Genomic DNA, 22769 nt, shown 5'->3' on the forward strand with positions numbered 1-22769 from the left:
AAGTTCCTTTTAACGTCGGACGTTATTAAAAAGTATTTAAAGTTCGTATTAAATAAACTCGTAAGTATAAAGGACGGATAAAAGAACGATTTATTAAGAATTTTAATAAGAACTATTATTACATTAAAAAACGGGTTTACTGTCTTTTTATTATTAACTATAACTTTATTCTTATATACGGAAATGTATTTATAACGGGTATATTAAATAAAACTAAATTAAAAGACTAGTCGACCGTTTTTAAAGACTTTTATAATATATTAAAAAACCGTAATAATATTAAAAAACTTTAAAAAAAAGAAGGTTATTTTAATACGTACGAATATTTTATTTTTATAAAACGTAAAATATTACCCTTTACTTATTATATTAGTAACGTTAAACGGTTTAAACCGTAGTACGACGTCCGTAAACGATTTACTTTTATCGGTTAAAAATTTTCTTATAACCGAACGGACTATTATATAATTTTAAAGGGTAACCGGGACTTATTAAATCCGGTTAAAGATTAAATTTAACCGGTCGTTATTTAATTATAAGTTTTAAAAAGGGATAAATAAAAACGGTAAATATTATAAAAACTATTATAAAGTATATTTTTTTAACTTACGTTTAATAAGTATAACCGACGTAATAGTTTTTATAATAGTTTAACTTTAATTATCGGGTTTTTCGTTATAATTATTATAATTTATATCGATTTCGTCGTTGTTATCGTCCTTTTCGTAACCCGTATTATCGTTTTTCTTATTATTACCGATATTTTAATCGTCGTTACCGTCGTTATTAATACCGTCGTCGTTATTATTTATAAACTTTGTATTAAAGTCGTTTAAACGACCGTAATTAAGTCGATAACGACTTTATCGATAATTACGAAAACGGTTTAAACGATATTAACGACGAATACGACGGTAATTATTTATTTTAATTAATACTTTAACCGGTATCGTTATTTTAAAAAGTTATAATAATAAGTAATAATATAAGATTTATAAAGAGTCTTTATTTATTATTTTATAAAGTAAAAAAAGGTCTTTTATATATTATATTTTAATAAAAAAAGTATTACGTTTATACGTAGTACGTCACTGGCTTCGAGATACTAGGTAACGGAACAAAAAGTGAAGTCTCACATATATCACGATTTAAAATGCCTTATAATAGTATAAGTCTTGAATAATAGTATAATATAATATGTGATGAATGATTGTTAATTCTGTAAACTATTTATATAAACTTAAGGTCGGAGAAAAGGTTTAATATAGTCGTTATATAGTTTAGTTAAACGGTACGTGACTTAGTGTAATACTAGACTTTTATAAAAGGAGTTTATATATAATATTTACCGGACGGTAACGAAAATAATTTTCGTCCTTTACCGGTAAATATTATAATATATTACTTAATAAATAAAAAAACTTTATAAGAAATAAACGGTAATAACGTATAAAAAGACGGTAGTTTATATTAAATCCGTTAAAAAAATATTATTAAAAATAAAAGAAATAAATAAAGAAAATAAATAATAATACGGTTTAAATATTATTAATATTTATTTTTATAAACGTTAAATCTTAAAGTATTAACACCGACGTAATAGTACGACACTACGATAACGTCGTCGTAAACGGTCCGGTTTAACCGAGACGTAACGAAGAACGGGGTCGAGTAAACGTAACGACGGTTTAAACTTAAAGGTGTATTAATAAAGACGAACGAGTAGTGTCTCGAAGGTTTTATCGAGATTAAAAGTATATTAAACGATTTAAAAAGACGGTTATATATTATACGAGTCGATTATTAAATTAGTTCGTTTAATATTACGTTAATAAGTTTACGAATATTATTATTCGAGTTAAAATGGTTAATAATATATTTTAATAGTTATTTAAAATATTTTAAATTTTAATTACTTTATTTTATAAGATTTATACCGTATTATAAACTTTCGTAACGTTTTTAATTATTCTTTATAAAATTATAACGTTATTAAGTATTTAATTTAATAAAGTTTATAAAGTTTATTAAATCGGTATTAATATATTAATAAATACCGTTTTCGTTTTTATTTAAAAAGTATTAGTTTATTTTTAAATTACCGTATTAATAAACGATAACGACTTTTAATTTAAAACGGTGGTTTTTTAAAGTTTATTTAACGACGTAAAAAACGGGTTTCTTTTAACGTCGAACGTTATTAAAAAGTATTAAAAGTCCGTATTAAATAAACTCGTAAATATAAAGAGTGGATAAAAAAACGATTTATTAAGGATTTTAATAACGACTATTATTATATAAAAAGACGGGTTTACCGTCTTTTTATTATTAATTATAACCTTATCCTTATATACGGAAATATATTTATAACGGGTACGTCGAATAAAAGTAAATTAAAAGACTAATCGGTCGTTTTTAATAACTTCCGTAATATATTATAAGACCGTAATAATATTAAAAAAATTTTAAAAAAAAGATTACTTTAATATATATAAATATTTTATTTTTATATAATGTTATAAGTGATTGTAGGATAGGTCTTCACAATAGATTAGTTAATAAAAAACATTGGTTTCGAGGGCGAAGGTAGGTGTGTATTGTAACAAAGACTAATTCTTGCCCCTTCTTCCCGGTGGGAAGAAGGGAGTCCTCTTATTTAAGGAGAAAAGGCTTTTCACTAGCGTGGCGCTAACGTGTGGCTGGGGACCAGCCACACCACGCCCCATTATGTAAGCCTAGTCACCTGATTCGTAGCCTTCGGCCACGAATCGATTATGACAAAGACTTATACTATTATAAAGTATTCTAAATCGTGATATATGTAAGACTTTACTTCTTATTCCGTTACCTAACATCTCGAAACCAGTAACGTACTACGTTTAAACGTAACATACTACGTTTAAACGTAATAGAGTTTATCGAGATTTATTAAATTAACCTTTAAAACTTACAAAAACTTATACTATTATAAGGTATTTTAAATCGTAATATATATAAGACTTTACTTTTTATTCCGTTACTTAGTATCTTAAAACTAGTAACGTACTACGTTTAAACGTAATATTTAATAATAACTCTTTGTTTTTAAGTAACCCCGATTATTAAGTTTACTCGAAAGTTATATAAGAACTTTTTTACTCGAAATACGATAAATAATCCGTAACTCTTTATTAAAATATAAAAAAGACGTTAAGTACGTTTTTATCAACGTATTTTACGACCTTCCTTTATAAATGTTATAATCGATTCGTAACCGAAGGTCACGAATCAGGTGACTAGGCTTATATAATAAGGCGTGGTATAGTTAGTCCCCAACCACACGTTAACGCCACGTTAGTAAAAAGCCTTTTCTCCTTAAATAAAAGGACTCCCTTCTTCCTACCGGAAAAAAGGGGTAAGAATTAGTCTTTATTATAATATACACTTACTTTCGTTCTCGAAACTAATATTTTTTATTAACTAATTTATTATAAAGACCTATCTTATAATCACTTATAATAATTCTAATTCTTCTTTTTACGGATACCTTTTTACGATAGTTAGAAAAAAAGAAACGATAAACCTATTCTTCGTCGAGTCGAGCCGAGTTATACGTTCGTACTCGTAAAGCCTTACGAGTCTCTCGTAAGTAAACGTCGACTTTATCTTTAAAAACTTTAATTTATAATTAACGGTCGAAGACCCGATCGGATCTTCGGGTACTAAAGTAGTAATAATAGTACCGACTAGTGGAGAAAAGGGAGAAGAAGGTAGTAAAATTAATACTATTACGGAAGAATAAGTTAAAGAGAAAAACGACGAAGAAAAAACGTTTAAAAAAAAGTTAATAACGTTTAAAAAGAAACAAGTTCTCGAAAAAAGGATTATAGTCTTAAAAAATATAAAACGTTAACAAGTCCTTTACCGAAACGAGAAGATTAAAAATAAATCTACCGTTTCCCTTTCTTTAACCCTATTATTTAAAAAAAATTCTTTTAAACTGAATAATAACTCGAAAGTTAACGGAGAAACGTAAAAGGGTCGTAAATCGAAAGATTTAAAAATACGACTATCGTTTAAGGTTTATAAGAATTATTCCACTTTCGAAGACCGGGAATTTTAAATCTTAAAATTAAAAATAATATTTAAAGTTAAACCGTACGAATTCTCGAATTCTCGTAATCGAGTCGTCGTTACTTATAACTATATAAATAAACCGTTTAAAAGGTAATAAAATTAATATATACGTAACGTTAAAGATTTTAAAGAACGTCGACGACTCGAACGTTTTTAAAATAAATTTAAAGAGTAAATAACGATACTCGTTTTTACCGTAAACGACCCGTCGATATAAACTTATAAGTTATATAAAAAGGTACGTTTTTAACTTAACTAACCGTTATTCGAGTTTTTAAGTTACTTACGTTTTTTAAAGGAGTAAATAACGTCTTTTTTTAATAAATTTAAAAAAAGGTTTTTTATTTTAAGTTAAATAATTAATTTAAGTATACGTTAAACGGAACTATCGATTATAAAAAGATTAACCTTTAAGACTTGTATATAAAAACCGAATTATTATTTATATAACGGGTAAGAAATCGTTTTACCGATAACGTTCGTAATTCGTAAAAAAGTTGTAAACGACTCGACGATAAACCGTAAAAAGACGTATTTTAAAAAGGAAAACGTTAACACCGTTCGAACGGTTATAAAAATCGTAAAATCGAAAAAGGGAGGAATATAACGGACTCTTAACCTCCTCGTTTATAAAATAAAAAGGAGTTGTAAAAAAAACCCTCGGTTACTTATTTTAAGTGTAATAAAGTAAGACATTACGTAAATAACTACTTAAAAAACGTATTTATTTAAAATATTATTATTAAAAAACCTACTAAGTTAAAAAACCTTTAATTACTTTTTTCGAGTTTAAAAAAAAGACGATAAAAATAAAATATAAACTATTAAAAAATACGTTAATAATATATCGTAAAAGAGTCGAAGAAAAGACGACTATTACCTTAAACATTACCGTAAAGTTAAATATCGTAAGTATTTAATTCGTAAAACGACTTTAACTACGAAAAACGAGATATCCCGATCCGGTAACGCGTTTAATAAACGTCTTTAAAACTTAAATATTTAAAATCTAAGATATCTTTATTACTTTTACGGATTTCCGTAAAAGGATTAAAAAAACGATCCGTCTTTATATCGTACTCGATAAACTAAAGAGTCCGGATATTAATCTTATTTTATTAAGTATTATAAGTTTAAAAGTATTAAATATTAATATCTTAATAAAAGTACTATAACGTTTTACGTATAAAACCTTAAAGATTTATATTAAAACCTCGAAAAAGTTTATAAAAATTATACGAAATAAAACGGTAGTGTATACGGTTATAACGCTCTCGGTAGTCCTAAGTAAACGTCTTTATAAAGACTATCCTTTCGATATAAAAAAGTAAAAGACTCGTAAAAAAGTTATATTATCCGTCGAGTTAAAAGACTTTACGAATATCTTTAATATATTTAAAACGATAATTATCCCACCGTTTAAGTAAACTAATTATATTATAAATCTTTTACCGGATACGTAACCTTTATATAAAACGATTTACCCGTTATTTAAACGGGAATTATAAAAGTTACAACTTTATATTAAAAAGAACTTATAAAACGGACGTATCCGTCCTTTTAAGTTACTAACCGACGTACTTATATTATTTATACTAAAAAAGAATAGTACGTTACGACTTTACGTCGACTATCGTAAGTTAAATAAAGTTACCGTAAAAAACCGGTATACTCTTTTATTAATTTCCGAGATTTTAAATCGGATAAATAAAGTTTAGTTTTTCTTTAAACTCGATATTAAAGATACTTATTATCGAATCCGGATTAAAGAGGGTGATAAGTAAAAGACCGCGTTTCGTACGTAATATAGTTACTTTAAGTATATAGTTCTTCCTTTTAGTTTAATTAACGTTTTTATTACCTTTTAATACTATATTTATATAACCTTATAAAGGTTAATTAATATTATATATATAGTATATATAAATAACGTTTTAATATTCTTTTAATCCCGAAAGTAATACGTATAATATTTATACGAAGTGTTAAAAAGACTTAAACGAACCTAGTTATATACTAATTTATATAAGTGTAAATTTTTTATAAATAAAGTGGAATTTTTAAGATTTATTCTTATACGTTATAAAGTTAAAATAAACCCGGAACGAATAATTATTATTATAAAGTGGTTAAAGTTAAAGTTTTACCGTAATATATAAGTATTTTTAAGATTTTATAACTTTTATAAACGATTTATCCTCGTATATTCGTAAATTATAACCCCACTTAATAACCTTTTAAAAGGTATGTAAAATAGAAAGAAGTCGGGAATAGTTACGTTTTCGACTCGTAAACGAGAAACTTTTAACGAGTTTAAAGTTTATTTTAAAAAAACGTCGTTATTAAAACACTTTAATCTTAAACTATAAACCCGACTCGAGACGGACGCGTTAAAGGAGGGTGGCTCCGGGGTACTATTTTAACTAAACGAATAAGGTAAATACCACTTAATCGTCTTTTAGTTAAGGAAATAAAAGGGGTTAAAGTTAAACTATAACACCTTTGATTAAGAAATAATAGTAATTGTAAAGAGTTTTAAGTATTAACGATAATACTTAAATAGAAGTCGTTAAAGAGTCGAAGTCTTATTAAACTACGTTAATTTAAAAGCGTTTATAAGTTAATAAAAACTAAATAACCGGTAAGTTAAATAGTGTATATTTTTAATACTATTTAATTTTAAAATTAAATATTAAGTAAGGAAAAAAAAACCCCGTCGACGCGTCGTTATATCACTTAAACTATAAGTTTAATAACGAAGATTATAATTATAAAGACCTCTTACTTACACTATAATAAAGGTTAACGGTAACGTAATAAGTACTAATTTTATAATAAAAGTACTAATAAGTTTATAATTAAAACTAAAAGAAAAAGGTTACGTCTTTATAACGAGAGTTAAACGAGAAGCCTTTATAAGTCTAATAGATTTAAACTCACCCTTAAAAAAACTAAGCTCGAATAAGAAACTCGAAAGCCTCGTCGTTAACTTACGACTTTTAACCGAAACCACTTATAACGTAGTATATTTTAAAGACTCTAGTATAGTCTATAACTATATAAAAGAAGGTTACGTTAGTAGATCCTTTTACTCCGTTATAAGACTTATTATTAACCTTATAAGTTAACGATTCGTTTTATATAACGAAACGAAGTGTTACGTAAACGGAAAAGTTATAAGACTCTCGATAAAAATTAAACTAAAACGGATTATTAAGGTACCGTTATTATATTTATATTCCGGTAAAAAGTTTAGTACGTTAAAAGATACTTAACCGATACTATAATAAACCTTTAACGGGTTACTTTAAAAGGGTTAAAATAAAAGAAATAATAAAAAGAAAATTCTATTAATTAAGTATAATTAAAGATATATATAAATTTATCGATTCGTATCCGATTTATTAACGAATCGTTACGAAAAGATATAAATTATATAAAGAGTTATAACCTTTACTAATCTTATAAAAACCTTAATAAAAGATTTTTATAAATTTTATTATACGATTACTTATCGTTTACTATTAAAAAGAACTAGTAAATAGTATCCTAGTAATAATCGACCGATACACGAAAATATATCGTTTCTTTCTAGTTTTAACTACTATTACGTCCGAAGGACTAGTACGAATAGTATATAATAAGATTAAAAACCGGTACGGGACACTTAAAAGAATTATCTCCGATAAAAGAAGTGTATTTACAAGTTAATTTTAACTAAAAATATATATAACGTTATTAATTCACCGGAGACTTTTAATAATATACCACCTTTAAACCGATAAATAAACTAAACGTATAAACTAAACTTTAAAATATTATTTAAAAGTATTCTTTAACGACGAGTAGTCGAATTAACCGTTACTTTTATAAAACGTAAAGTTTACGGTTAATAATATTATTAACGTAACTATTAAAGTTACACTTTTTAATATATTATACGGATATAATCTAAATATATATATTAACGTCGAGACCGACGTTTACGAAAAGGGGGTACTAGTTATTACGGATAAGATCGAGAAAATTTATACCTTTAAAAAAAAGGTAAAGAATTATTAAAAAAAAACTTAAAAAGTGTATAAAAAATACTATAATAAAAAGTACTAATTAAAAACTTTTAAAGTAAAAGATCTCGTCGTATTATTAACGTAAAATCTTAAATTATAAGTGGTTAAAAAGAAAATAGTATTAAAATTTATTAAACCCTTTAAAGTTATTAAAGAAATTAACTTATAAGTATATAAACTAACGTTATTATAAGTATATAACCGTATTTATAATATATTCTCGGTCTCCTTACTAAAACTTTAAAAGTCCCGAAAAAAGGAGTCGGTAAAGAAAATACCGTTACCCGTACTCGAAAAGGACTAAAAGGAATAAAAAGTAAAAGTAGTTAAAGATAAAACGAAACGTAATAAAAAGGTCTACTATTTAATAAAATAAGTAAGATAACCCGTAAAATATAACTAATAAGTATTTAAAAAGGATATAAAATATACTAAAAAGGTTATTTAAGATTACGAGAAAAAGTATAAAAAAATTACTCTGTAAAAAAGAAAGTAAATTTATAAAATTATTATTTAAATTCGACTAACGACTTTACGGTAAAACGTAAGTGTAACGTATATTAAAAACGTTTATTTAATAAAGAAAGATTTAAATAACGACTTTATAACGATATATAAACGTTATACGTTAAAAGTGTTTATTTAATTAAAAAAATATAAAGAACGACTCAGTACGTAAACGACTTAACTACGTACTTATAACGTTTAATTTAAAAAAAAACTATTATTAATACTTAATACGACTTAATAAGGATAAACGAGCGATATACGACGAAGGCGTTTTAAAAAAGAGAGGGGTTAAAACGACGTTTACGACGTTTTACGTAAACGAAAAAAAGGTCCTTTTCGGTTACGTTTTAGTCGATTAAGTTAAAGAAGATACGACGATCCTTTAACTACTTTTAATATAAAGGATCCCCGGGCCCGAGTCGTAAGTAAAACCGTTTAAAGTCCGACTTATTATTATTAGTAACGAAAAGGATACGGTTACGAATAACTTACGACTTTATTACGATTCCTTTATAAACGGTCCGATTTACCGTTTTATTAAAACTAATAACTAACTAATAGACTTTTTTATAACTTCGTACGAGTACTATTAACCGGTATATAAATTCGTTTATAATATATAATAAAGTTAAAAACGTTTCCTCGTCCGGTTTTAACGAAAGGTCGATCACTTTAATAATAATACGAAGAACGACGTAAACGTTTTTTATAAATAATATAAAAACCTTTTTATAAGAATAATAACGAACCTCGTATTACTAATATCTCGTCGTTACTTTACGTACGTAACGTAAAGTTTAACGAAAGTTAACGTTTTAAAAGTTATTAACCGTATTAAAAAAACAAGTAATATACGTATAAACTTAAAGGTCGGTAGTAAACTCCGACTCGGGGTCGTCGTTATTTTAAATCTTTAACGACTCGTCGTCGGATTTATTATTTATTATATCACTATCCTCGTTTAAGTATATATTATTAAAGGTATCGTAGTCCGGTGTTTTATAAGTAAAGTGTTAAAAAGTCGTAAACGAGACTTATATTATAAAAGAAACGGGAGTAGTATCGTTAGTAATACGTGACCGAATCGTAAAAGTGACGGGAGTTATAACGGGTTAAAGACGATTAGTATTCGAAGGGTTTACGACTACGTTATAAAACGTAAAGTTATTAAACGGTTAAAGACGGTTTAAACCTAAAAGGTTTACGATTTAAAAACGAGACGTAAAAGAAATAATTTTAAAAGACGAAATAAACGGAACTATAAACGAGTTAAACGATAAGTCCGAAAAGAACGGATACGATTAAGATTCTTTTACGGGTAGTAAAGTTACTTATTAAATAGGTCGTAATATATTAAACTAAAGTTAAAAAGGTTTAACGACTATCGAACGACTCGTAAACGAATTAACGTCGATACGTCGGACGATAATACGAACGTAAATGTATTCTTTAACCTTCGACACTACGAGTTAACTAGTATAAAAAAAAGTAAACGAACGACGAAACGAGTCCGTAATACGTCGGATAAACGTACGGTTTAATACGGTCGATAAACGTTAAGTAGTTAAACCCGAATTATTTACGTTACTACGTAAAGACGGAGAGATAAGGGGTAAAGACTACGAAATTCTTATTATAATATCGTTTAAAGATTTATCTCCGTCGTATTTATAACGTTAAAGAGTTTTAAAAGGTATATTAAAAAATATTAATTAAAAACGACTCTCGAATAAATAAACTACGATATATTAACGAATAAAAAAGAGTTGTTAAAAAAACTCGATTAATAATTTATAAGTAATAAATAATCGATAATTTTACGAAGTGTTAAAAAAAAAGAGGAAAGAAAACGAGTTACGATTCTTTTATAAGTAAAAAATAATTTACTTAAAAAGTATTCGTTAAATTAAAAACGGGTAAAAAGTAAAAAGGGTAAAAGTAAGTTATAATAAAGGTTTAATCGAATAACTAACTTTATACTCGTATATAAAGAAAAAACGATAAAAGTAAATAACGTTTATAAAAAAAGTAATATTTACGAATAAACGTTTTAAGTAAAAATAACCCGTAAACACTCGTCGTTACTTATTTACTATACAACTATTAATATACTTTATAAAAACGACGACGTTAAACGGTATTTAACCGAAAACGAAAATATTTATTTAAATATCGACGTTTAACGATAAATAGTTTAAATACGTTTAACACTTTTAAGTCTCGTACTACGTTAATAATCGACGGACCGGACTATTATATAATATAAAAGATTATAAAGTAACTCGTATACGAATTAACGGACTATTATATATAGTTAAAAGACTAACTACAACTTTCGATACTCTTTATCCGAGTAAAAGTAAAAAGATTAAAAGAAGTCGTAAAAAGAACTAAGGTTTAATTTATCGAAAAAGGAGAATAATTATTATAATCGATTCGTAACCAAAGACCACGAATCAAGTAACTAAACTTATATAATAAGACGTAGTATAACTAGTCCCTAACTACACGTTAACGTCACACTAGTAAAAAACCTTTTCTCCTTAAATAAGAGGACTCCCTTCTTCCCACCGGGAAGAAGGGGTAAGAATTAGTCTCTGTTACAATACACACCTACCTTCGCCCTCGAAACTAATACTTTTTATCAACTAATCTATTGTGAAGACCTATCTTACAATCACTTATAATAATAAACGGTTAAACCTTCGTTAAAATTTTCCCGTCGATAAGACTTTTACGTATTACTTTACGGTTTCGTTATTATAAATGGTTATAAGATAGGTTTTTATAATAGATTAGTTAATAAAAAACACTGGTTTTTTAAGGGCGAAAGTAAGTGTGTATTATAATAAAGACTAATTCTTACCCCTTCTTCGTAAAGGGGGAAGAAGGGGGTCCTTTTATTTAAGGAGAAAGGCTTCTTATTAGCGTGGCGTTAACGTGTGGCTGGGGACCAGCCACACCACGCCCCATTAGGTAAGCCTAGTCACTTGACTCGTGGCCTTCGGCCACGAATCGGTCATGACAATAAACCTGTATTCTTATAACATTATTATTTATAATCACTATCTTATTACGACATGTTGATTTATTGTTCGACCGGTACACCTTCTTATCGTCTTTGTAACACACACTGTTTAATTTTCGTAATAGGTTTGTTTAAGATAAATTATCTTAAGTGCTCCACGTATTTTCACCCGTTCTGTCCAATAGGAGCGTACTAGGTCTCGCCCCACTTTTTGGGTAGCAACGTTCTGACAGATTATTAATTCTGCCGTATTTTCTGCGTAAGGCGGTGAGACTACCTTATTGGTCGGAAGTGTCCGGAGTACTAGCACGTAAAGCAGCTCCTTTCACGTGGCCAAATTTTCGAAGAACTCCTTTGCAAACCCCGACTGGAAAAGATTTCGCAACGCAACAATACACTCATCCTCCCAACGCGAACTACCACAATGGATAGATCTTATAAGGTATGCAGCTTACCTCCCTCCTTTTATTTTTTTATAAAATGTGATTTAACTTTAAAGAATGCAATCGCATTTTTGGACTCCAGGCGACGCCCAGGAAGACCTACCACGAGCTCGTTATCTCGACTTACTGAACAACGCCTCCCAAATGCGCCTACTTTCCTAGGGACGCCTTCCATCGAGGGAATGAAAACATGGCTGAACAAGCTAGGCTACACGGTGTGTACTATTCTTTTATCTAAGTCCTGTAGTGTCTAATCGTGGCACGTGTTCCCTAGGACGAACGGATCAACGGCCTCAACATCGTTCACGTTGCTGGAACTAAGGGAAAGGGAAGCACTTGCGCCTTCGTGGAGAGCTTCCTCAGAGCACATGGACGGAGAACCGGTGCTACGCAGAAAGTAGGACTCTATACCTCGCCTCATTTGATTGAGTTGAATGAGAGGATTCGAATCAACTTTGATCCTCTGCCGCAACACATCTTTGCGCAGTATGCTTTCGAAGTGCGTGATGGTCTCGACATCCAACCAACCGATCCCCGACCACGGTATCTACAACTTCTAGCGCTCATTTCTTTCCACGCCTTCTTTAAGGAGGGAGTCGACGTTGCCATCTACGAAACGCACCATGGAGGCGAGTTCTGTGCAACGAACGTGGTCCAGCACCCTGTCGTGACTGGAATCACAAGCATCGGCATGGACCATGTCCACGACTTAGGGCCGACGGTCGAAAACATTGCCTGGCATAAGGCTGGGATCTTCAAGACAGGCACCCCTGCCTTTTCACAACCCCAGACAGTGGAAGTGACTGAGGTTCTTCAACAGCAAGCGGCCAAGAAAGGCGTGGATCTCAAGTTTGTCACGGCTCACGACACTTTCCCGAGCAGCCTCCAAGAAGAACAACTGATGAACGCTTCTTTGGCGCGCGAGATAACGGATTGCTTCTTGGAGAGCAAATACCCCGACGCGCCAGCCTTGACGTCTCAAGACATACATGATGGTGTACAACAATTCTCCTGGCCAGGCCGCTTCCAAACGGTTTCGGACGGCAAGTACCTTTGGTGCTTGGACGGCGCACACAATGAAATAAGCATAGAGAAAGCAGCGTTGTGGTTTCAAAGGCTGTCTCGGCGGTTGGTCCTGTCCTTTTCTCCCCCCCCCGCCTCCCATATTCGTCGTTTCTAATTGTTGTAGTAATTGCTTACGTATTCTTGTCTTTGCGCAAAAATCATTCCACCGAGACAGTGTTGGTGTTCTTAAGCGATTAGCGGCATCAATCAACGTCGAGATCAACCATGCGATCTTTACCAAATTTGAAGACAACGAAAAAGGTATGTGATGCATCTTCATTCGGTCCAAGTAGCGACTTGCTAAATGACATCCAGCTACAGATCAAGCACTTTTAAATGAGTTTGGCAAATGCTGGACGGATACGTTTCCAGAAACGAAAGTATGGAGTGACTTCACACATGGTCAGGTTATGGCGCGCGTTGAAGAGCTGGGGAAAGGGGCGCAGGATGTCGACGTTTTGGTCACAGGGAGTCTTCATTTAGTTGGATCTATTCTCCGCTGTCTTTCTAAGGAGGCCGGGGACAATATGCGCGAACGACACTGATAGTTATTTTTATTGTCGTTTTTATAGAAAAGCGAAGAGTGTCGACCTGGGAAAAAAATCCCCGTATGGATATGTCAACGATCACAAAATGCCATGCGGGATGACGCTTCGGGCAATAGGAACAACATTGAAGTGGTCAGCACCTACCGGGGACGTCTTTAGAATACCGGAGGCAATGAGATGGCTGGAGCAAACCTCATGGACGTATTATATGGACGAGAACTGGGAGATGGAGGCGACGTTGTAGCCCTTTCTTTATATGCTACCTGGCCTGTCTGGTCAGAGAGAAATCTCGTTTTCCAGTTGGTTGTACGATAGGCGAGAACTCAGTAGGGCCAGGCTACGGAACTAGAGCACATAATGAGTCGCGATGCTGCCTTTCTTTGCTTGTTTAATCCATTAGTCCAGCTGATGTACTGCACAGTAATAGCGAGAAGTGCCAGCCTAAAATAGTATGAAATAAAACTACAAGATACTGTGTCGTCAAGGACATGGGCCGCCCCCACGGGCCAACACAGCGGGACAAAAGACACATCACCGATTCCTCCACGGCTAGGAAGGCTGTGGCTCACTCCCAGAACACAAGGACCAATCAGTGACAGAGCAAGCTATCTCATACGGCGTATGATTGGCGACAATTTACATTGAGGGCAACACAGAAGAGGCAGTGTGAAGGGTACTTCTATTTCATACAAACGGAAACGACTGGGTCTGTGAGAGGGTTCCGAGGGATAAGGGATGTCAATAAAGAGAGGTTACTCTGTAGAGGTTGTCTTGTTGCCCCGGCCGAAAATGGGCGATCGGACAGCGGCCCGCTAATTGTACCACTAAATCACCGACGCTTGATTGTTTTGTTGACTTGCTTGATATTGTGATTCTAGACGATTTATGAGCAGGAACATATGGTAGATACGATAATAGCACTCGATTTATTTCCTTCCCGAGAACAGGATTGCATAGACATCAATCGCGACCCTGGCCATAGTCTGGCCGATTAACTCTCAGCTTGGAAGCTCCACCTCCTCCAGTCTGATACGTGTCTCCTTGCCTAACCTCTGCTAGCTGTTGGCCGTCGCCGCGTTGTAAAAGTGGATCTATTCGTTAGCAACAGAGAGCATTTCGAGCAGCTTGCCGGCCACGTGCGCCGACATCATCAACGCCGCCGACAACGCCTACGTACCGTCTCGTCTGCACAGCCGGCAGGCGTCTGGTACGCATATGCGCCCGTATTGACAAACAGCTGCTGCCTCGCGCACACGAGCCACGCGGCCAGGTTCTGGCGCTTGACCGTCGGGGCCGTCCACGTCACCGTGTCGCCCTGGAAGGCAAAGGTCCCAAACGTGCTTTTCGTGGTGTTGAAGGACGTCGCCAGCGTCCGTGGCGGGTTGGCCGGGTCGGCGGGCTCTTGGACGTGCATGTACAGCGGGCCGTCGCTGCCGAGGGAGTTGACGAGCTGGCCGTCGACAATGTTGAACTGCCCGGCCGTCGTGTAGCTGTCGAGGATGGCGACGCCGGCGACGTTGGCGGGCTTGGTCTGGAGATACTTGTGGAAGTTGGGGGCCTCAACGGCGCGGATCCAGAGCTGGCCGGCCGTGAGGGTCGTGGGTGTGGCGGCGCGGGGACTGTCCACGTCCGGAGCCGGGGCGGCCAGGGTGGCGGACGCGAGCAGTGCCGTTGCGAGTATGGACAGCATGGTGAATGCCGGGGATTGGGACAGTCGAATTGGTGAGCGTGGAAGGACATAGCCAGGGACGGTGGCTCCCATAGAAGCGAGGGTCTATGCCGGGTCTGGCCTTTTGTATCGGCCAGGCCAGTCTGCCCACCTGTCCATTTTATTTATTTATTCCATTCATTTATATTCGGCACGGGTAAATGGCCAGTGGGTGCGCCTGGCCCTCCTCCGCACCTAGACGGGAAACGGGGCTTGTACCGGGTCGAGGCAATATCGTAGAATGGGATCGCCCTCTCATCGCGGTTTTGTTTGCGTGTTTATTTAATTCTCGCCGTGAAATGAAGCTAGTAGTCCTTACATCTGTCAAGACGGCCTTTGCTAGCGCGTGGCTCATGGTACAGATCTGTCGTTTGTTCTCCCTTTTTGGGGTGTCTCCAACTCGGCGAGACATTCTGTCCAATGCTTTGAGTCCGACTCCGCCAATGGCTGGCCACGGCATGCTGGCGGCTGAGTAGACGACCACAGTTACGCCGAATCTTACATGTCGTTCGGCCGTTGCCGCAAAGTTGCGTATTTTTACAGTTTCCCGTTTTCATAAGTTCACGAGTATTGCATATAGCCAAATTGCCGTCATTCTCCACTATCGCATACTTTTATTGTTTCCGCCTCCCGCCATCGCTGCCCGCCCATCATGTCCGTCAAAGTCGCAGTTTTCTCGGCCAAGCCGTACGACAAGGAGTACCTGTCTGCGACGCTGGCGGACAAGAAGCAGGATGTGGCTTCCAGCCACAGCCAGAACCCGATCGAGCTCGTCTTCCACGACTCTGCGCTCGGTCTGCACACCGTCGCGCTCGCCCGTGGTGCCACGGCCGTCTGTGTGTTTGTCAATGACGTGCTGGACGCCGCCGTCCTCGAGGCGCTGTCGGCCGAGGGCGTCCGCGCCGTGCTGCTGCGCTGCGCCGGCTACAACAACGTGGACCTCGCCGCCGCCGAGACGCTGGGCGTCTTCGTCGCCAACGTCCCCAGCTACTCGCCCGAGGCCGTGGCCGAGTTCAGCGTTGCGCTGCTCCAGACACTGAACCGGCGCACGCACCGCGCCTACAACCGCGTGCGCGAGGGCAATTTCGCGCTCGACGGGCTGCTGGGCATGACGCTGCACGGCAAAACCGTCGGCGTCGTCGGCACGGGGCGCATTGGCCTGGCGGCGGCGCGCATCTTCAAGGGCTACGGCTGCCGCGTCCTCGCCCACGACCCGTACCCGTCGGCCGCCTTTGTCCAGGAGGAGCTCGGCGAATATCGTGCGCTCGACGACCTGCTGCCGCAGTGCGACGTCGTCAGCCTCTACTGCCCGCTGACCAAGGACACGCACCACCTCATCGACGAGCGCACGCTCCCGCGGCTCAAGCCGGGCGCCCTGCTCATTAACACGTCCCGCGGCGGGCTCATCGCCACCAAGGCCGTCATTGCCGCACTCAAGAGCCGCCACCTGGGCGGCGTCGCGCTGGACGTCTACGAGGGCGAGGGCGGCCTCTTCTACAACGACCACTCGGGCGACATCATCGACGACGACGAGCTGATGCGCCTCATGACCTTCCCCAACGTCCTCGTGTGCGGCCACCAGGCCTTCTTCACCGTCGAAGCCTTGACCGAAATTGCCAACGTCACCCTCCAGAACCTCGGCGACTTTCTGCTGAGCCGCCCGTGCCCCAACGCCCTCGTGGCCGCTCACAAACAGGTTGCCCGGCGGGACTCCCTTCCGGTGCGCATCTAATTGTGAAGGTATCGAGGATCAGTGCCACGGGAGGACATTGGGCAATTGTGGGAGATTTCTTGGGGATTTTTGAAGTGTCAGTTGATGGCCGCGTTTGTTGATGTCGAGAAAGGGAGTTTGGCTGGCAAAAAGCTGAAACGAAGCTGACCTCCAGTACTGTACGACGTAGGTGTAAGGATGGGTGGGATCGTATTTCTCCCATCAAGAGGATTCCTCGCCGGATCGGAAGGCTACGCATCTTCACCCTCAAACTGCCATTTTGAAATGGCCATTGATAGTCAATGTTAGACACATGTTCAGGACTTGAGGGCCCAGAAATTTGTATACGAATTCGTGGATGTGTGCTCTCCTGAGGTGGTTTTGTTGTCTTACCATCTGCATCCCACAAAATCAAGACGTACGAACACATTATACATTTAAACTTGACATCTATTTTGTTACTCAGTCCTTCTCTGTCATCGTCAGTGCGTAGTGAGCGTTCCATCTGCCGCGACATTCAAGTCACTCCTGCGAGACACACAGCCACATCGTTAACGAACGGGAATGTCAAAGAACACCATCCGCTCCTGGCCCTCCTGGAAAACCGCGTCCAGCTTGTAATAGCCCTTGCGCTCAAACTGAACAATGTCGCCCTTGGTCAGACTCTTTACGTTGCAGTCGGCAAACGCCTGCTGTCTACGCTCGGTGACATCGGTGAGGCGGTCCCGCAGGTTGTCGTCCTTGTCGAGCTTGTCCTTGGTGATCAAATAGTCAAACGAGACGAGGTCAACCGGGACGAGGTTGTCGGCTGTGTCGGCCAGCCAGGTGATCTTTTTGGTCTTCTTCACATCACCGCCGGGGTTAAAGTCCACGTCGAGCGTCTTGATTGTCTGACCGTCCGTGTCCTTCTCGATGCCCCGAACGATTGCATTGCCCCAGTTCATCAGCGTAATCTCCTCGCCGGCGGCAAAGGACTGTGCGTCGACCTGCTCGAGGAAGATGGTGCGGCTCAGCAGTACAGTCTTGTCACCGAGTTCGGGCTTCTTGATGTACTTGGGACGCACCAAGGGCGTGAGCGCTGCATCGTCGAGGCCCTGGACCGTGCAGCGCACAGCGTCCTTGGCCACAACTGCCGTGTGCCGCGGCGCCACCGGGTCAATGTGCTTCTTGTTGAGCGCCCAAAATACGCCCCACTCGAGGTTTAACACGTTGCGGCTCGGCCCCTGCTTGAGCACGAACTCGCGCAGTGCCGGCACCACCACGCCCCGCCGCAACACGCCGCGCACCGTCGGCATCCGGGGATCGTCCCAGCCCCAGACCTTGTTGTCCGCGACGATCTGAGTCAGCTTGCGCTTCGACAGCACGGTGCGCACAAAGTTCATGCGCGAGAAGTCATAAATGGGAACATGACGCAGTCCGAGGGCGTCTTGGAACCAGGTGTACTGCACGTTGCGGTCACGGTACTCGTTGGTACGCAGGGCCAGCGTGACGCCCTCGAGAGAGTCGAGGATGGGGGCACAAAAGTCGTACGTCGGGTAGACATGCCAGGACGTGCCGGTGCGGTGGTGCGGCGTCTGGTTGCAGCGGTAGATGACAGGGTCGCGTAACGTGCCGTTGGGGCTGTCGTAGGCGATGCGGGCGCGCAGGCACCAGCGGCGGCCCTCGTCCGTCCCGGCCGTCATGGCAGCAAAGCGCGCCAGGGTCTCGTCGATGCTCAGATCACGCCGCTTGGACGGCAACCGATTTTTACGATCCTCGTCGCCCTTGCCGAGCTCCGCGTCGTCAGCAAAGGCCTTGCCGTCACGGATCAGCTGGAGGGCCAGGTCGTGCATGTGCTGGAAGTAGTCGCTCGAATAACTGGTTGTGTCGGCGTGGATGCCCAGCATGGCCAGGTCCTCGACAATCGAGTCCTGGAACTCCATCGACTCCCTGGAAGGGTTCGTGTCGTCGAAACGGCAGATCAGTTTCCCGCCCGGTCGGCTGTGCGCGAAGTAGTCGTTCAACAACGCCGCCTTGGCATGGCCAATATGCAGGTAACCCGACGGCTCGGGCGGGAAGCGCGTCGTGATGGGGCCCGTGAGGTCAGGCAGGTCAATGTCGTAGCTGGCGCCCGCTGCAGAGGCTGCGGCACGCTCCTCGGCACGCTCCTTGGCCGCCGGGGCGGTGAGCTCCTCAATGAGCGGCACCAGCCAGGACGTCGCGGCAGGGACAAAGTTGTACCATCGATACGTATGACCACTCGTCTTACGTATCAGGGATTGGCCCACGGGGTTGGCTCGCAGCGTGGACCATACGGCGAGGTCGGCGAGCGTTAAAGTATGGCCAACGATAAATGTCCGGAGCGTCAAGTGTGACTCAAGTGCGGTCAGATGGCCCTCGACGTCTTTGCGGTTTTTGCTGGCGAATGTAGTGGACTTGGCCACCCACTCTTTAATCTATATAGTGACCAGTTGTTAACATCACCCACCGGTAGGTTAAAAAACCGGTGATAAGGACAGAAAGGGCGAATAAAAAGAGGAATATTTTTAATCGTACTAAAGTGTTCGTCTCACCAGCAGCGGCTACGAGAGTAGGGTAGACATCTTCATTAAAGACCACACTGCCATCGGCAGAAACAAGTCGAACGATAGACCCCCCATCATCCAAGGCCTTGTCGGCGTGGAACGAGCGCACAAGGTCCGGTAGGACGCCTGTAATGTGGAGGTAGTTTGCTAGCACGAGGCTTGGGAGCACAAGCGCCAGTTCGGCTTTAGCGGCGATGTCTAGTCGGGACATGGCGAAGTTGGGAGATGGTTGTTTTGTTTGGAAAGACTGAATTGAACTTTGACTCATTGACGGTGGCGGGGAATTTATTTAACAGCCGTCCGTCCTGTATGATTAAGAAAAAACCGCGTTTGGTCACTTGGTGGGCCCTTTAGTCAGCCTGCATGTGTTTCTGTGTCAAAACCATTTCACGGGTCTGGCCTGTGAATGGGAACATGGCAGTCCTGTTGTCTGGATAAAATCGACAGATTGGCGAGGCCGAATATATAAACAAGCGCAAAAAGGCACAAAACGACAATGGGGAAAAATACCACACACAGCTCAGAACAAAATTTTGAAAACGCGTCATTTTTATCGATTTCTACAGGCTACAGGAGGATGGCGCCCAAATGGCCACAGGTAAACATTGGACCTGAACATATCAACGAGCACGCCGCATACCTACGTGAAGCATGCGACCGACTGCACACTGTCGAGAGAGACAAAATCAATCAAGTACCATGGACTATAGTGCAGTCATACATCTCCTCGGCCATGGCGCTGGCCAGTAAGGTGCTCCAGCAGCCTGCGTGAGCGAAGTCCTCCATTACGTCAAGGACGCCGTCCAAATGCACACAGAACATTCAGAAGGATGTTATGGTTATTAAGAACTCCTTTGGAATCCAGGCAGCTCCAAAGCATACGGCTGAATCTCGCGGAAGCAACGCTCCTGCCGTAACGTGGGCGCAGGTGGCGGCTCGGGGCGCCTCGGGGCGCCTCGGCTGCACTCCCGCCTGTCCTGCCCAGCAGGAGCACCAACAGCGCCCAACCTACTATGAAGTGAAAGTACGAAGAACCAACTCGTCTCTTTTGCCAGAGTAAACCGGGCATAGTTCGGGATATCGTCTAGTTATTGTTTTTCTGTTGCTAATACCTTATTGAGAACTAGGTGTCTCGTTGCGTCTCCTATCGCCATTACAGCGATACAAGTGTAGGAGGCAGGTCCTTGTCCAGATCGTCTAGCAAGTCGTCATAAAATCCCATCTTGCCGCCGTCGAACGCCTCCATGACATACGACAGAGCCTGTGCATTTTCGTCTGCCAAGCAAATCGACAACGTGTGGTCCGTCCCTTCTCGCGCTTCCCACTCCGCAACCATCTGTACATATTCGCGGCGCTCGCGCAACAGCTGTCGCTCGTCCTCGTCGCGTGGCAGGCCGTCGGGGCCGTAGTGACTGGGCCGGCCGAAGCGGCGCGGCATGGCATCGAGGAAGCGCGGGAAGCGGATGAGCTCGACGGGCAGCGTGCAGGCGCCCTCCCAATCGATGACACCAAGAACGGTGTAATCGTCGTCGCCGGCGACGATGATGTTGCTGTGCAAGAAATCGGGGTGGCAAAGAGGAAACGGTCCCGTGTCGCGGCCACGGCTGCTTCGCGCGACGAATTGCGGCACCACAGCGCGAAAGCGATCCAAGAACGTTTCGACAGCGTGCAGGACGTGCTCTGTCTCGGGCGCGCCGCCCATGATGTCCACGATTTCGCTGGGCTGGCGTGGAAACTGCACGTGGTCGGCCCAAGCCAAAAAGAAGTCGGTCGCGGTGTCAAAGGGACCGCCGATTCCCGGGATGGGGCCGGCTTCGAAGGTGCCGTTGGCAGTTTTGCGAATCGTGCCAATTTGGGGAAGTCGCAAGGATGTCATTTGCACCTGTTATATGGTTAACTACGTGTAGCACGGATGGTGGGAAGGTAGATTTTATGCGTTCGACTGACATGGCATAGGGCCACGGAGCGGTAGAAGTGCGGCCGTTGGGCGACGGCGATGACGCCGTGGTGTGTGTCGTAGCCACCGCCAGAATCCATTGCCGTGTTCCCCGGGATAAACGACATAAGCACAAAGGGGACGCCCGTGATGTTGTGCTCGTCGACTTCAAACGCGAATATCTCGGGCGAGGGCAGACGCGACTGTTCATGAATCCAGCGCATCGCGTCGACCTCGTTGCGCAGCTTCTCTGTGGCGGCCGCCGACCTCCGCATGGCAATCCTGGCCACCCACATCGTGCCGTCCGTGAATTGCAGCAGGCGCGCCATGTTGTTGAGGCCGTTGGTGGCGTAGTCCATGGGGACGCAGGGCATGCCGTCGCGCAGGCCCGAGGCCAGCTTGCAGAGCGCGTGCCAGTCCGTCTGTCGCATGGCCATGTCCATGGAAGCATCCGGGTCATACATGACTTTTTTCCAGTTGAGAGAGAGCGCGTCCATAGCGTGTGACGTCGACATGGTGGCTGGAGGAAGTTGTTTTTGGTTGCTTCGAGCGTCCGTTTGGTATGTAACAATCAACGTGTCGTACCGCCCAATTTCTTCCCAAAGCTCAACTTGGGGAGAAAAGCCTACGAAGACAGTAGTCAGAAAAAGTGGGCCCATGCTTTCTTACACCATCCGGCCACTGGCTACTCCCGTAGTGTGTTGGGTAGCGTGCTGGGCGGCGATCAGCCACTAAAACTAGTTCAAACAACTATTGCGGGTAAAATTACGGAAAAGCATTTTTCGGTGTGTTTCTTGATACGTCGTATATCTCCGAAAAAAGAAAGGCGCAAAACAGCACGCAATAACAAGATGGTAATTTGATGATCGGGACTTAAATTTATCAATGTGTACAACAAAAAAGCATACAAATCTCCCTCATAGGCCCAATTACCCGTACTGTTCACCGACCACGGCACTTAATTCTGTGTTCCGCATTTGGTACACTTTGTGCCGCGCTTCACCTGTGCATTGCACGAAAACGCGACACAGGTGGTGTAAAGACTCTTCATGTCTAAATCCGTTAGGGGA

The 22769-nt window shown here is 40.3% G+C and overlaps 5 protein-coding genes across 5 annotated transcripts; 2 read left to right on the top strand and 3 right to left on the bottom strand.

Moving 5' to 3' along the window:
• Positions 1-12349: 12349 nt before the first annotated feature.
• SPBR_09236 (folylpolyglutamate synthase) lies at positions 12350-13777 on the top strand (the record flags this gene model as incomplete). Its single annotated transcript, XM_040767362.1, has 4 exons — positions 12350-12382; positions 12442-13295; positions 13408-13493; positions 13554-13777. 4 exons carry the CDS (start codon positions 12350-12352, stop codon positions 13775-13777), a joined length of 1197 nt encoding a protein of 398 aa, XP_040622924.1.
• Positions 13778-14835: 1058 nt separating this feature from the next.
• SPBR_09239 (uncharacterized protein) lies at positions 14836-15470 on the bottom strand (the record flags this gene model as incomplete). The annotated part of the gene is made up of 2 exons (XM_040767365.1): positions 14836-14871; positions 14958-15470. 2 exons carry the CDS (start codon positions 15468-15470, stop codon positions 14836-14838), a joined length of 549 nt encoding a protein of 182 aa, XP_040622925.1.
• Positions 15471-16140: 670 nt separating this feature from the next.
• On the top strand, positions 16141-17220 carry SPBR_03791 (D-lactate dehydrogenase; the record flags this gene model as incomplete). The annotated part of the gene is made up of 1 exon (XM_040762081.1): positions 16141-17220. One exon carries the CDS (start codon positions 16141-16143, stop codon positions 17218-17220), a length of 1080 nt encoding a protein of 359 aa, XP_040622926.1.
• A 530-nt stretch (positions 17221-17750) lies between these two features.
• Positions 17751-19974, bottom strand: SPBR_03634 (glutamyl-tRNA synthetase; the record flags this gene model as incomplete). Its single annotated transcript, XM_040761924.1, has 2 exons — positions 17751-19634; positions 19735-19974. 2 exons carry the CDS (start codon positions 19972-19974, stop codon positions 17751-17753), a joined length of 2124 nt encoding a protein of 707 aa, XP_040622927.1.
• Positions 19975-20916: 942 nt separating this feature from the next.
• SPBR_03758 (uncharacterized protein) lies at positions 20917-22196 on the bottom strand (the record flags this gene model as incomplete). Its single annotated transcript, XM_040762048.1, has 2 exons — positions 20917-21645; positions 21711-22196. 2 exons carry the CDS (start codon positions 22194-22196, stop codon positions 20917-20919), a joined length of 1215 nt encoding a protein of 404 aa, XP_040622928.1.
• Between the last annotated feature and the right edge of the window lie 573 nt (positions 22197-22769).

The sequence above is a fragment of the Sporothrix brasiliensis genome (assembly GCF_000820605.1).
Source record: "Sporothrix brasiliensis 5110 chromosome Unknown Cont14, whole genome shotgun sequence".
Classification (NCBI taxonomy): Eukaryota; Fungi; Ascomycota; class Sordariomycetes; order Ophiostomatales; family Ophiostomataceae; genus Sporothrix; species Sporothrix brasiliensis.